The sequence below is a fragment of the Lissotriton vulgaris genome, chromosome 2_1, assembly GCF_964263255.1.
Source record: "Lissotriton vulgaris chromosome 2_1, aLisVul1.2, whole genome shotgun sequence".
NCBI lineage: Eukaryota > Metazoa > Chordata > Amphibia > Caudata > Salamandridae > Lissotriton > Lissotriton vulgaris.
The window spans coordinates 984,176,403-984,191,802 of record NC_141687.1 but is presented as its reverse complement, the minus strand read 5'-3'; the positions used below and the strand labels follow the sequence as shown (position 1 = coordinate 984,191,802).

Here is a 15,400-nt window from a genome sequence, read left to right as displayed (position 1 = left end):
GTGGTAGTCCAGGATACAGTTCCCCAGTCAGCTAGCCCTTTCCAAGGACATTTGTGGACCTTTCCAAGCCCTACATGATCTTGAGGGATTGCCCCTTTGTACCCTTTTTCCTAAAGTTGACATACCTCCATCAAACCGCCATGTGTATACATGAATTTTGCGACATGGATCCCCATGTCTTGCAGGTAACCCTGAAACTATTGCTACTGTTGTATTTGCTTTCTGCTAGGGTGTTCGTACTTTGAGAAAATTAGGTTTGCAAACATTCTATTACTAGTTAAGAGATACAAAGCCTGCAAGCTCCTCGCTTTTGTGGTGGTGTTTAAGAAAGTTCATGTGGTGAACCTTATTTAGCACTTTAGTAGACTGTTTCCTCTAAATTTGCACATTAGTAGTTGGGTAGCACCTCTACATTAAATGAATCTCAACAAAAAAGCTATTTCTAGCTTTTACAGAGCCAACGAGCCTTATGTGGTTCTGTGCAGTAGCAGACCATTTACAAAGATTAACTGCTCACCTTTTATTTGCTGATTGATGTGTTTAGTTGTGAAATGGGTACTAATGAGGTGACACCTTTCCTCAGATGTCAATGACAAAACAGTGAAATAAAACTGCCACAAAATGTTGCATAATTTGCCTTTTTTTGACACATAATTTGCTAATCTATGCCTCATAACTTTATGCTCCGTTACCACATTCTTCCAACCTCAAAGTCACTAAATTAACCTATGCTCCACCCACTAGTAGATATGGCAGAAATCAGACAGGTTTCCTTAGGGCAATGTGCAAAGTATTTAAACAGTACCGATGCACCAAAACAGTAATAAAGTCAAAATGCAAAACAATAAAAATCTCCAACCTACTTACAAAAATTAGTTTTATAAACAGAATGACACCAAAATAACTAAAAACAATAAGGGGAACTGGAGATATGAATTGGCTAAGTTTTAAGAAGAAATAGCAGAAATGCCAATGATAGTCACTGAGCCTGCTATATCGGGATCGAGGCGTAATCTAAGGCTGGCCATGATGGAGTGCAGGTCGGATTCTCCAAATTGTTTTTTCCTGGTCAAAGAGCTTTCCACTGACTTTGTCATTGAAGTCACGATCCACCGCAGGAGGATACTTCTAGGACCCCGCAGGACCACAAGAATGGCAAGCAGAGACTCACTGGGAGTCACGTAGAGGCCAACAGCTGGGTACAATCCAGGCCCAGTTGCCATGGGTCACTTGGGAAGTTGTAGGAAAGGTCTATTGTAGCTTGTTATATCTCTGTAGCTTGCACAGGTTAGATTTATGTCCTTAGAGTCCATGTTTATGTTCTAGGTAAAAGAGGAAGCAGGTCCAGCCCTTCGGGCTCCTCTCAGGTCGCAGACAGCAAGTGCAGTTCTCTGTACTTTCCCAAGTCCAGCAGTGTTCTGCTGTAGGTGCCTGGATGTGTCACATTTGTTCCTGGTGCCAGCTAGTGGGAGGGAATAACTACTGAGCACACACTAACCAATGGGGTAAAAGTTCCAAGGGCCAACCCTACCTTTTTTGGCATTTCCAAAATGGCAAAATTCTTTCGCCATTCACTAAACTTGGCCTCTGAGGGCTGGGTCTCTGTGTGTGTGGGAGTGGGAGTATAGTATGTCAATCCTAGTTTCCTTCCACATCCAGCATTAAACTCCAGTTTGAGGCTGCTACTTGTACCCAAAAAAACAGACACAGAAGCCTAGTAGGACAAAAGAAGAGTACTTCAGCATTAAGAGAGTAGATCCACAAGAATTGTCTTGGCATTCTATTCTCTCCCCGTTCAAGTGTCTCCCAGGTGTTAATTGTAAACCTAGCATGCCTGTAAAGCAGGATTTGATACTTGAGCAGGATTTGACACTCTGGTGTAAAAATAGGATCTCCAGAGCCCCCGGATAATCCGTTGATTTCAGAGGAGGAGTCCCTGCCTATTCAAGTTAGACTATTGTTTGCTCCTTGGATACATTTCACACCTTTTAACCCCTATTCAAGAATAATTACTGGTGGGAGAAGCTAGAGAGCCTATGCAAGTTAGAATCCAGTACTTTCAGGCAGGAAAGAGGTAACTTTCTAAAAGTTATGTTTCCTTCATATTTATTACAATTCCAACTTCACCATTAAATTCAATTTTAGATAACTATCAAAAATAGTTGTTTAATTATATTCCTTGCTGTTCCCATTACCAGCAGGGCCAGACTGGCTACCAAGCGGTTTCGTTGATGGGGACCTGTGTGTGCTTAAAACCATTTGTTTATTTAGAAGCACACAGAAGTCCCCATCAATGAAATCAGCCCTCACCACAGTGAAATCAGCCCCCAGCTTGTCAGCACACCAAAACGCCCGGTAGCCAGTCCGGCCCTGCTTACTAGTGATTCTCTATGGATTAGCCATCCTTTCTACAGTGAAAATAGCTTTTGTGTGCAAGTAACATTTAGGATGATGTTGACATTAAATTTGTACCTGACTTGCTTTTAAGTATCATGCACTCTGCATTCTGTGCTACTTGGCCTACATAGGAGTGACTTATTAATATTTAAAAGAAGGTATTTTCCTGTCAAAAAGCTCTATTCTGACAGATTAAATTGCAGTTTTTACACTGCTGTAGTCAGGCTATAACGGTAGGGCTGAAGCCATGTCTGCGCTGCTACTATATTGAATGTTACAATAGGTGCTGCAGCCCACTAGTGGCATTTAACCCCTTGACTACTGGGGCTATTCCTCTGCTGTGCGGGGGGTGGGGCGTGCACAGCGCCCCCATGCTCATGACAAGCTTAGCTCGTCTTGAGCCACGGTGCTCCGGTGCTCATAACGAGCTGAGCTTGTCACGCCCATGCCCGTTTAATGGAACGTTCAGCACAGAAGGGGAATTAGCCCAGCGTGCGAGCGTTCCACGGGCCATGACGAGCTCAGCTCATCATGAGCACCGGAGCACCGTGGCTCATGACGAGCTGAGCTCCTCATGGGCATTGGAGGGGTTAACTCTCAGCTCTCAGCACGCGTTACAAAATAAAGTGAGGACTTATGGGCCAGTTAAGTTTGACAATTAGATGTATGCCAATTGAACCATATTTAAAGGGGAAGCACAGACACTTTACCACTGGATAGCAGGGATAAAGTACACAGAGTTCTAAAGCCATCAAAAGGTGAAGAATCAGTGGGGATCACACTAAAAGGATGCGTACAGAGTTTGTGTGTGTTTTTGCTTGTGTGTGTGTGTGTGTGTGTAAGTATGTTCTTGTGTGGCCTAACTCTGGCACCAGAACACCAGAACATCATACATACTGTACATATGTTGTGCATGTAATACTCCTTACCGACTTTTACTTTATTCTGCAGACATTACAGGAACCAGGAGTTTACATGAAGGCAAACCAGATGCTTCTAGTAAGTGGATCAAAGGGTGTCTTAAAGTAATCACCATACTATTTACTTATAAATATTGTTTTATCAACTGTAACACTAAAAACGAATGTTAAGTTCACATAGAAATGTCACTTTAAATATCAGATGACTGAAGAATGTAGGTGCGTTACCTCCCCGAACATTTTGTACATTCCATGGACTGGTGGGTTATGCTGGTCCAGGCATCTTTTTATGAATTTCACCATGAGCTGTCCCTTACTATCACAGAGGATTCAAATAATCAATACCCTTTCAGGAATCTCAGTATATATTGACCAGCCACAGCTTAAGAGACCCCCAGAACAGGTGTCAGATATCTTCACACTGAGAAGTCTACTGATACACAGAATAGATTTTTCTTTAAGACTCATAAATAATTATTCTGCTGATAAGTTTTTAGTGAATAGTAAAAACTTGCATAAATGAATGTCAATTAGAAATAACTAGAAGTACAGCTGGTCCCTGTGAATTGCTCATTGCTATCCTATTGTTCATCCAGGTGCTGCCCTTGCTGGGTTTTAGGACCCAATAAGACAGTGGCAGGAGCAGAGTTTCAACACGGTTTAAAAAAAAACATATTTACTTTCTATCATTTACATTCTTTGCCATCCTTCTTTAGCAGCAATTGGAAGGCAATTAATGGTCTAAGTGTGGCACAAGTTTTCACATCTATAGTGGCATAGAGGATCAGAGTATATATGAGATCACATTTACCGCCCAAGGCAGTGTAGTGAATTGGCATTGTTTGAAAACAGTATTTATACTCGTAATTCAGCAAATTTCTTTTTTAAATATGTGATATATTAACCAGTAAGCCTAGAGTCTCCTATTCCAGTCCCACCACATCTATTTGTCATAGACTACAAGTATGACAATATGCAAGGCATAACTTTTTGGGTTCTTGATGGAAACCTGCGCACTGTAAGAAATTGGGTTTCTGGTGGGGAGGGTGAACCCCTTCTCAAGCAGCAACTACAATTCATGTAAGGGTGACATTACAAGCAAACCCTAAATTAATCTGTGTATTTAGCTCTCCTGTACCTTGGCACAGAGCAATCAGGCTTAACTCAAAGGCTATGTGTAAAGTATTTGTGCAATCTTTCAAACAGTAACACACACCAGTGATAGAAAAATAGAGGAATTTTTATTAAATAAAACAAGATCACAATTACAAGAAGCCAGTTAGTAGAATCGATGATAAAGAATTTTAAAGTTTTAGGTGCAAATAGTAATAAATATCATAAAGCGCCAACTGTGGAAATCTGGTTGAGACGAGCTGGGACAAAGATACAAGTTCAGGTCAACCACAATGGAGTGTATAGGTCTGTGTCAAATATGCATGACGCAGCTGAAGCGCTGCTTCGGTTCCCATATGCAGAGAGGTGGCGGTGCGGGGGTCTGCGTCATCATTGAGGCTGCATCAACGAGAGATGCAAGGGTCTGAGCCAAGGATGCGTCTGAAGGCAAGCAGGTCTTTGCGATGGGTCCAATCCGTGCAACAATGGAGATGCATCGGTTCTGATCGGGTTACCAGGCAGAAGAGATGCATCAATTACCCTAGACCACAGGGGCTGGAAATGTACCTTAAGCCCACTTTCAAGGGTCCAGGACTGGGGTGGCACCAATTGACAGGGTAGCTCACAGATGGCAGAGTCCAGGTGCAGATGCAAGGTTTTTGGAAGTCTGTTATGTTCCTGAGGCTTTAGATCAGGAGGCCAGCCATCTAGCCATTGGTGCCACTCAGGGTTCTGGGTTCAAGAGATGCAAGCTCAGTCCTTCTTACCCAGGCAAGAAGGCAGCAGTTCAGCAAAGCAGGGTCCAGTGGAGTGACAGTCCTTTAGCAGCACAGCAGTTTTTTCTTCCTTGCAGAGTATCCACAGGTCCAGAGGTTTACTGAAATGGTGGTGTCCGAGGACCAGTATTTGTGCCCAGTTGTGCCTTTGAAGTGGGGGAAGGAGCTTCTAGAAGTTTTCCTATGAAGTCCCCATTCATCCTGCCTTCCCTGTCTAGACTCCATACTAAATACAGGGGGTATGCAGCCCTTTGTGTGGCTGTGCTCAGCTCCTCCCTCCCATCCTGCCAGCGATGGACCATCCAGGCACACATAAGCTCCCTATTGTTGTCACTGTCTAGGGCCAATACATACAGCTCAATTGTTAGCTACACCCAGTCATTTGACCACAGCCAGGCTACAGGCACTGCTGACTTTCAAAAATGAGCTTCACCATAAGTTAGGATTTTAAATTGTGATTACAGACACAGCAAACATGCACTTATTATCTCTTTCCATTTGGAAACTGGACTTATGAAAATGTAATAAGGCAACTCCAAGGTTATCCTATAGAAGAGATAGACTTTGCAGTACCGAAAAACTAATTAAAGAGGTTTTCACAACTAAGACATGTAAAACTTAAAAATTACATGTCCAACCCTTTAAATGTATTGCACCCTGCCCTTTTTGCTGTCTATGGCCTGCCCATGGGTTACTTATATGTATTAAAAAGGAAGGTTTGGACCAAGCAAAAAGTTTATTTTGCAGGCCAACATGACATTTTAAAACGGCACACAAAGGCTCTGCAATGACAGGACTGACACATGTTTAAAGAGCAACCAAACTAGAAAACTAACAGGGGGCCTCTCTATTTATTGGTACATGTTTAAAGAGCTACAGAAGTGGGTGGCACAATCAGTGCTGCAGGCTCACTAGTAGCATTTATTTTACATGTCCTGAGAACAGATAGTGCCACTTTACTAGAGGCTTTCAAGTAAATTAAATATGCCAATTGGGCATAAGCCAGACTAACGTGTTTTAGGGAGAGAACACATGCACTTTAGCACTGGTTAGCGGTGGTAAAGGGCACAGAGTCCCAAAGCCAGCAAAAGTATGGGCAGAAAAAATGGAGGTAGAAGTCAACAAGTGTGGGGGTGAGACAACCCTAAGCTGACAGGGATAACAGGCACCAACATTGTCAATGCTACTGCTTTAGTGGTGGCGGTCCTACTGTCTAAGGTTTAGCACAGCCTGAATCACACTACATCAAAGTCAGAATGAGAGGGAAATGGTGATAATGCTAGTACAATGGCTTCACCTCCACCACTGTCAGACATATCATGCTTTATATATGTTTTCTCAACCCAATAAACACATTAAAAAGGCATGGCTTCAGCATGAACAACTAGAATCTCCTGTGAAGGGCAACCGTGAGCTTTTTCCTATTGCCATCAATGTATGCAAGGATTAATCCATGATCCACTAATCTGGAAGTGTTATGCTCTTGACAATATGAGCACTTAACAACATGATCACTGTGGTCAAATTGGTATAAACAAGCAGGCAAACACCTCTGAGAATCTCATTCCTTCATTACACTTATGAATGATTTAGTTCTTGCCTGAGATGGGTTTAAAACTTGAGAAGTTATCACAATCAGTGCTCTAAATTGCCCCATTTTTAGGAATGTTGTAAATTAGAAAAGACCTCAAAACATAAGAAAAATATTGCCAGTCTCTTATTTAAATTTTTTGCTTCAAACTGTGAAAAAAGTGTGAAAGGCACATGAGAAGAATTTACATTTGTCACCAAAATTGATATATTGCGTAAAATACCATGGATCGCTAACAGTTCTCTGCACCTGTTGAATGTGGCAAGCATTACTTCAAATTATAAGGATGCTTCTTTGAGGACACACTATAAGATCAAGAATCCTGTGGAACATGTTACACAGAAAGACTTTGTTGGGGCATTTACGTTTGTGAATACGGGACCTACCACTTCTTTGCCAGGATGACAAGATTTTTTTTTGGTTTCCTTTTTTTATTTGAGGTGTTTCTGTAGTGTGATATTAGCCTCAAGGGTCGGGTAGTATAACACTGGAAACAAAGAACAATAGAGTGAAGGTAAATGGTTGAGAAAAGTGCAACAAAAATTAGAATTGGGGTGAAGTCCGAAGAGGTGCATTTTCCGTTCCTTCAGGAAAATGAGAATATCATTCTGGATTCAGTGTTATGTAGTCTGCTAAACGGTTTCAACGTCTGGGGCCAGGTCTTAAGGAGGCTTGTTTCTTTTGCAGCTCCACATCTATTTGTGCACCTACCTTTGGATTCAAAACACATCTTTTTCCCTGGTCTTCATTTTGGTGCTGCCTCCTATTTACGCTGCACTTGTAAGTAGGGTGCAGTGTCAAAATCAATGGGTTTTGCGGTGGAACGCCCACCGCAACACCTATTGCCCTCCCCTTTCACACTAAGTACAGCGTGAAAGGAAGGGCGTGGCCACGGAAGCAACCAAGATGGCTGCCTCTGCCTGAAGCTCCGTTGGTCGGGCTTCCAATTGCTTAAATTATGATGGTTTAACCAAACTCTGAAACCAGCAAACCTTATCCATCCTTCACCAGACCCCGTCGGCAGCCTTCCATTCCTGGAGGGTGTATGAGGCGCGTGAACGGCGGAGGGGATCGAGGGCCTCGCCGCCTTCTCCCTCGGACAAACTATCTGTGCCCGGCTATTGGGTGAGTCTTGCGCCTGTGGGGGCCGTTTGGCGCGCTGCGCTGCGCTGAGACACTCGGTGGGCCTCCTCTCTCTCCCTCCTGTTGCCCGCGGGGTTGGGCCGTCCTGTTCCCGGTTACTGGGGAGTGCAGTTGGCTCTCAGGCCTGTTGCGCGGCCCGGACCGGGGAATGGAGTTGCGGTCCTGCCCGGTGGGCAGGTGGGGCTGGAATGTGCGCTCCGGGGGCCGCGGTGGGGCGCGGCGGGGATCCTGCGGGGGTAGGTACCTCCCCTTCTCTGAAGTAGCCCCACAGTTGCATGTTTGCCTCTGCCCCCACATTAGCTCCTCCTTTCGTTCCAGCCAGCTAGTGGTTGCCCCAGCTGCCGAAGCCCTCCTATCCCGGGGCCTACTACACGCCCTCACTGATTACTGATCTCTCTGAGCCCTCCACCTTGACCATTGGGCCGAAGATTCTAGCAGCTGCCACATGAGAGGCGAGACGTCGGCGACTGCCTAAATACCACCCTGGGGTGAGTCCGCTGCCTCCCATTGCGACACCATCGTCGGGGACCAGATCCTTCCTCGGCACGGCCCTTTGTTTTCGCTCCTGGGTCTTTGGAGGTGTGACTGGTCAGCCAAGCCGGCTCTTGACCGGAGGGTGTATTCACAAGCCCGGGTGCTGATTATACCTGCTTTCGCACAGACTTTCCCTTTACCCCAATTTGAACACTGGCGTCTCTTACACTGACTCTGCCTGCTGCCCGAGTGTGTCATTGAGAGCTTCTCTTCAGGCACGGATCCTTACCTCGTGCGCAAGACCATCTGTCTCCGCCATTTTACCGGTCTACTACCGCCTGTTCTCACCTGTTCCACACCATGGGGAAGAGGGATCCAAACCAACGTAAGCTCAGCTTGGACAAAGCCTCTCTCCTTACAAATGATGCCCCCCCGATCCTTCCACGGGCGCTGTGGACCCTGTTGACAGAGACGATGCAGCTTCTTTAGTCACTACCATGATGAGTGAGATGAGGGCCGGTTTTAAGTCACTTGACAGTCGATTCGACAACCTTGAGCAAAATCTGGCCGACATGGGCTCTAAGGTTCAGGCTCACGACCGACGCTTGGACTTGGTGGAGTCCAGGGTCTCGGACGTAGAGGACGGAGCGTCAAATCGCTGAAACGCCTGGAACGAGTGGAAAAATCCTCAAAGATGTGGCCATTAAAAATGAGGACCTTGAAACACGTAGCAGACGCAACAACATCTGCATTCTTGGCGTGGCAGAGACGACGTCAACTGGTCGTTATGGATGTCTTATTGGAAAAACTACTCATTGACCTGTTTGGCAGGGAAATATTCACGCAGGGTTTTGTGGTGGAACAAGCCCATAAATCCTTGGGGCCCGGCCTCGCCCTGGCTTGCCTCTGCCCCCCATAATTGCTGGACTCATGAATTTCCGCGATCGTGATGCTGCTCTCTGGACGGCGTGTAAGAAAGGGGAGATTCGGTGGCAGGGCAGTTCTTTGTCTCTGTTCCCGGATTTCACCCTCATGGTCCAGGAGGCGCGACAAAAATACAGCGGCTTCAAAGCTACCCTGAGGAACCTGGGCCTTAAGTATGGAATGCTATATCCAGCAAGACTGAAGGTGGACGTTGCCGGCAGGTTTCGCATTTTCGACACCCCCACGGATGCACAGGAATTTTGCCAGAACTACAAGAAACATGGATCGGGAGCATCTGACGCTTCTGGTTCGCTTTCTCCTGTGCAGGGCAATTCCCAGAACAGTGTGGAACTCTTCACGGACCCGGGGACTGGCTGAAAGTTCATTGTTTCAGGTCCTATTTATTCTTGCTGGGTTACAAGATATTATACTTTACTAATGTTCATTCGTGACTTGTCATATGGTTTGCCTGACCCACGAGGCGTTGCTGCCCCCCATGGCGGATGCCTTTGATTTCTTGATTTTTGCGAGCTTTTTTGGAAATGTTTATTGTTTATACATCTTGTCAATGTTATGCGCATTACAATGTTATGCTAAAGGGGTCCATTGGGTTTGCTTCTTGGGGGTTGACAAGAGGCTGGGTGGTGGGAGGAGGGCGGGTTTTGTTTTGGTTTTTTTCAGTGATGGCTGTTACATTGATTAGTATGCTCTTAGATTGAATTGGAGTAGCGTGCACTTCAGATTATCCTGGATTTTGTTTTTCACATGGCCAAGGTAGGCCTTCAGCCCGGGGCTTCCGGGCTATCACTGCTTTCCTGGAATGTTTGGGGGCTTAACAATACTAAGAAATGCAAGTTTTCAATTATATCACTAGACATAATCAATCAATCAGGTCATTTGTAGAGCGCGCTACTCACCCGAGAGGGTCTCAAGGCGCTGAAGGAGGGGGGGGGGGGGGCTACTGCTGCTCGAAGAGCCAGGTCTTGAGGCGTTTCCTGAAGGCGAGATGGCCCTGGGTAGTTCTGAGGCGTGCGGGGAGAGAGTTCCACGTTTTGGCCGCCAAGTAGGAGAAAGATCTTCCTCCGGCAGTGGTTCTGCGGATCCGTGGGACAGTGGCGAGGGCGAGGCTAGCTGAGCAGAGTTGACGGGCGGCCTGTAGAACGAGTGGCGGCTGTTGAGGTATTCGGGGCCTCTGTTGTGGAGTGCTTTGTGTGCGTGGGTGAGGAGCCTGAAGGTGATCCTCTTGTTGATGGGGAGCCAGTGCAGGTGTTTCAGGTGGGCGGATATGTAACTGTGGCGAGGAATGTCGAGGATGAGGCGTGCGGAGGCGTTCTGAATGCGTTGTAGTCGTTTCTGAAGTTTGGCGGTGGTTCCTGCATATAGGGCGTTTCCATAGTCCAGGCAGCTGGTGATGAGGGCATGGGTGACCGTCTTTCTGGTTTCAGCGGGGATCCACCGGTAGATCTTACGGAGCATGCATAGGATGTTGAAGCATGATGACGAGACGGCGTTGACTTGCTTGGTCATCGTGAGGAGGGGGTCCAGGATGAACGCGAGGTTGCGTGCGTGGTCTGCGGGTATCGGTGCGGTGCCCAGCGCCGTGGGCCATCAGGAGTCGTCCCAGGCTGAAGGGGTTTGTCCGAGGATGAGGACCTCCGTCTTGTCTGAGTTCAGTTTAAGGCGGCTGAGCTTCATCCATTCTGCGACATCTTTCATGCCTTCCTGAAGGTTGGGGTTAGCCGTAGCTGGGTCCTTGGTGAGGGAAAGTATCAGCTGGGTGTTGTCGTCATAGGAGATGATGTTGATGTTGTGTTTGCGTGCGATGGCGGCGAGGGAGCTCATGTAGATATTGAAGAGGGTTGGGCTGAGCGACGAACCTTGGGGTACGCCGCAGATGATCTCGGTGGGTTCTGAGCAGAAGGGAGGGAGGCGGACTCTCTGGGTTCTGTCGGAGAGGAACGAGATGACCCAGTCCCGGGCTTTTCCAAGGATTCCAGTGGTGCGACGTAATGTGGATGTCGCCTTTTGCAGGAGACGCATTTGTCCCCTTCTGACTCCACTCGGATCGCCATTAGCTGGGGAGCACACAGGTTTTTCTCTGGCTATAGCAGATATTCTAGAGGAGTGGCCATAATTATACATAAACGTGTCCCTTTTGCTCTTTCTAATACTGTTACTGACACAGACGGCAGCTTTTTGATGGTCACTGGGACCCTAAAGGGACATAAAATTACATTGGTCGGGATTTATGGCCCTAATGTCGACTCCCCGTCTTTTTTCCAAGAACTACAGTTACACCTCCTCACGCTCGAACTGGGTTTGTTGATTTTTAGGGGGCGACTTTAACTTATTGATGAATCCCACCAGAGACAGCATGTCATCTTCCCCCGACACTAAAACTAGATCACGCCCGGTATTGCTTGACATTTGCACACACTTTTCTTTAATTGATATTGAAGAGAGGCTCCACCCACATCTTCCTGATTACACCCATCATTCTGGGTTTCATAATACCTGGACCAGAATTGACTATTGGCTCCTCTCCCCTGGGGTGGCTGGTCGGGATGAGAGTCTGCTCACACTCTTTCGCACTCCGTCGGACCACTCCCAAATAGTTCTTGAATTGAAAGTGCCCAGATTGGGTGGATATGAGAGACAATGGCGTTTCCCTGGGAGGGCACTTGCGGATCCCGTCTTTACAGAAGAAGTCAGACAGGCTATTGAGGAGTATTTTGACCTCAACACTGGATCAGTGGATTCCTGGGCAGTTCTTTGGGAGGGATTCAAGGCGTACATACACGGCGTTTGTATTACTAAACATGTTGGCGTATTGAGGGACATTCGTTCCACATTGTCTTGTATAGAGAAAGACATTCCTGCACTAGACAGGGAACTATTATTGAACCCCTCCAGCGAGAAGGAAGCCAGTCGTTTGGCAGTAATGATGGAGTTTCGAGACAAAGCAGACAGGGAATTAAAGTTTCTTACCAAACAATTTGTGACACGGCAGTATGGAGAGGGCAACAGGCCTGGCCGACTATTAGCGCAACTACTTCGTCCCCCTTATAACACCTCATACATCACAGAGATTGAGGGTCCGCTAGGTGATTCTCTTCACTCCATGCCAGAAATTTGCAATGCCTTCCTGTCCTACTACAATACCTTACATAAATCCACACTGACGGGTGATTTGGGAGATCAAGGCAACTTCCTCAACGAGATCGCCATGGTTTATCTGGAGAAACGCATGCAGAAATTTCTGGCTATGCCCATCAGTCCGGATAGCATAGTCGAAGCTATAGATGCGTTACGGGGTTCTTCGGCGCCGGGTCTAGACGGCTTTTCTGCTGAATTCTATAAGGCCTAAAAGGAAGCCTTGCTCCTGCGCTTGGTAGAAGTCTGCCTCCCACACTCAGAGAGGCGGTCATCATTCTCCTTCCCAAACCGGGCAGAGACTCCAAACTATATAGCTCATACAGACCTCTCTCTTTATTAAATTTGGATTACAAGATCTTGGCGAAAGTGATCGCCATTCGGCTTTCATTGTTGATGGAGGCCCTTCATATCCCCGGCGCAGTCTGGTTTTGTGCCTCACTGCTCCACCTCTTTGAACCTGAGGACCGGTTTTGCCGTTCTACACCGAATAGATCCCTCCTCGAGGCTGAGAAAGCATTTGACTCTTTGGAGTGGCCCTTTTTCTTGTCCATCATGAGACGCATGGGCGTGCCAGAATGCATCGTCTCCACGGTATCACTTTTATACACTGCACCTACCGCCAGGCTGTGCCTTAATAGCACGATTACCGAGCAGTTCTCCTTATCACGAGGCACCCGTCAGGGTTGCCCCTTATCCCTGCTGTTTTTCCTATTGGTGATGGACCCTCTGGACCGCCATTTTCAGGAAAAACACCTACACTGAGGGCTTCAATTTCTTACCGCCCCCTTCTGGTTTCTCTGTATGCAGACGATACAAATTTATATGTCAGAATGCCCCACATTAATCTTGAACCACTTATTTTAGAAATAATTCGCTTTGGCAAATTCTCTGGTCTTCGCATCAACTGGCACAAGTCGGTGATTTTCCGCTTAGTCCCAGCACATCGTCGTGGACTTGCACCTTCCCCCTTAAATGGTGTCATGACTCAGTCAAATATTTGGGGGTACATGTCCACTTGGACACCTCCACCATCATTAGACTAAATTATGGTGGCACGGTTAGTTTATTAGAGAGCCAGATTGCAAGATGGATTCGCCTCCCTCTGTCTAATGGCTGGACGAATTGAAATAAATAAAATGGTTGTAATCCCTCCTTTTTTGTACCTTTTTAATAATATCGCGATAACGCTTACCAAGGTTTTCTTTTCCCAGCTGCGTTCTTTATTGCTGTGCTTAGTTTGGGGAGACAAAAATCCACATGTTAACATGGCGTGGTTGACTCTCCCATATGAACGTGGTGGATTTGAAGTTCCCGATTTTTATCTCTATTTTTTAATTGCACAATGTTCTTACGCGCACCCCGACGCGCACATTTTGTATCTGAAACCCGAAGCAGATTTGGTCCTCCCCGAACCTCTCTCTACGGTCACGAGGCCTTGCGCGGGACCCACGGGACATACAAACTGTCCCATCCACCGGCTGGGCCTGGGATAGGCTTTGCAAGCTCCTGGGCCTGGACCAGTTATATTCACCGTCCCTTCCTTTTCCCAATGCTTCTTGGTTCCCGATAACCCGGGAATCAGTAGTCAGAAATACGTTGGCTAAATTTCACATTGACACCATAGGCGACCTTTTTCCTGATGGCCACGCTTTTTCTTTATCTGAAGGCCCTCGCTTCGTTGAACGCTCGTTCTTGGACTCATTTATTTTGACCAGATTACGATCCATGTTACGAGCTTCGTTTCCTACATTCCTGCTTGCTCCTGACCCTGCCCCCCCGCTCACGCTCCTAAATCAACAAACACATCTGGGGCACATATGATTTCTAAACTATACAGACTATGCAGTGCCTCACTTCCCACTTTGGACACTAAATTGCGCGCCACATGGGAAGGTGATCTGGGGAAACCTATATCTGACGTTCAGTGGGAACAGTGCTGCAAAGCTACGAAGGAAATTTCCTTGAACAGTAGACACAAACTCATCCATTTTAAATTTCTTCGTAAATACCATACGCCAGCAGGTTCCCATATAATAGACCCTAGCCCTCCCCACCACTTCCCCAAATGCAGGGCCCCGTTCGCTGATTTTGCCCCCCTTTCTTGGACTTGTCCCCTTCTGCATGATTATTGGTCTCAGGTAAACCGCACCTTCGGTGACATTTTATGCATGAATCTGGTCCCTACCCCGGAAATTGCGCTTTTGGGATATGTCTCTTGTTGGCCAAAAGGGAGATTGCAATAATATGATGTGACAGACGACCTCCTAGAGTGAAGTCATGGCTCAGGAGCCTGTCATTTTGCAATATTAACAATAAGGAGTACTCTCCTTGGTCCCTGTTCGTCTAGGTCTATTGATATATGGGGGCCTTACCCTTCTTACATAGCCAAGATCACTGCTGCCCGTCAGTCTCAATTAGTTAGTCAAATAGTGCCTGAGGGGGTTGGCTGAGATGTCACGCATTTGTGCAGGATACATTTGTTTTTTCATGCATTTCCCCGCCCCCCTTTTTTAATTTTTTTTACACCTGAATATTTCTTTGAGTAAAGATTTGATTGTCTAATTATCATGCACAGGATGTAATATGAATGTGATTGCATATGTTTTTTTTTCTTTTTTATTGTTGCTGTTCTTTTCTCTCTTTATTAATCTTGTCCCTTTTGTTCCACATGTTTCTTTAATTGTGTAGCTCACTGTCTGTTAGCTACCCGAACTACATACCATGTATTATTTTAGGTCTGAACGCACACTCTCCTTAATAGATATTAATGGTCCGCTATCTTATGTAACAAAAGATACATCACTGCTTGATCATTGGGAAATGGATAAATAAAGTAATTTAAAAAAAAGTACAGTGTGAAAGGGGGGCTTATTTACAAAGCAGCGCTAAGCCACGTTAAGTGGCTT

General features: G+C 46.2%; 1 protein-coding gene across 18 annotated transcripts in view; it reads left to right on the top strand.

Annotated features, from left to right (window-relative positions):
• The window catches only part of NOSTRIN (nitric oxide synthase trafficking), a 709,159-nt gene that overhangs the window by 625,711 nt on the left and 68,048 nt on the right, over positions 1-15,400 (top strand). For all 18 annotated transcript variants that reach the window (XM_086956574.1, XM_086956575.1, XM_086956569.1 and 15 more), the window contains one exon: positions 3,349-3,396. In XM_086956574.1, the coding sequence (XP_086812700.1) occupies positions 3,349-3,396 (48 nt within the window). The remainder of the gene's footprint in view (positions 1-3,348; positions 3,397-15,400) is intronic.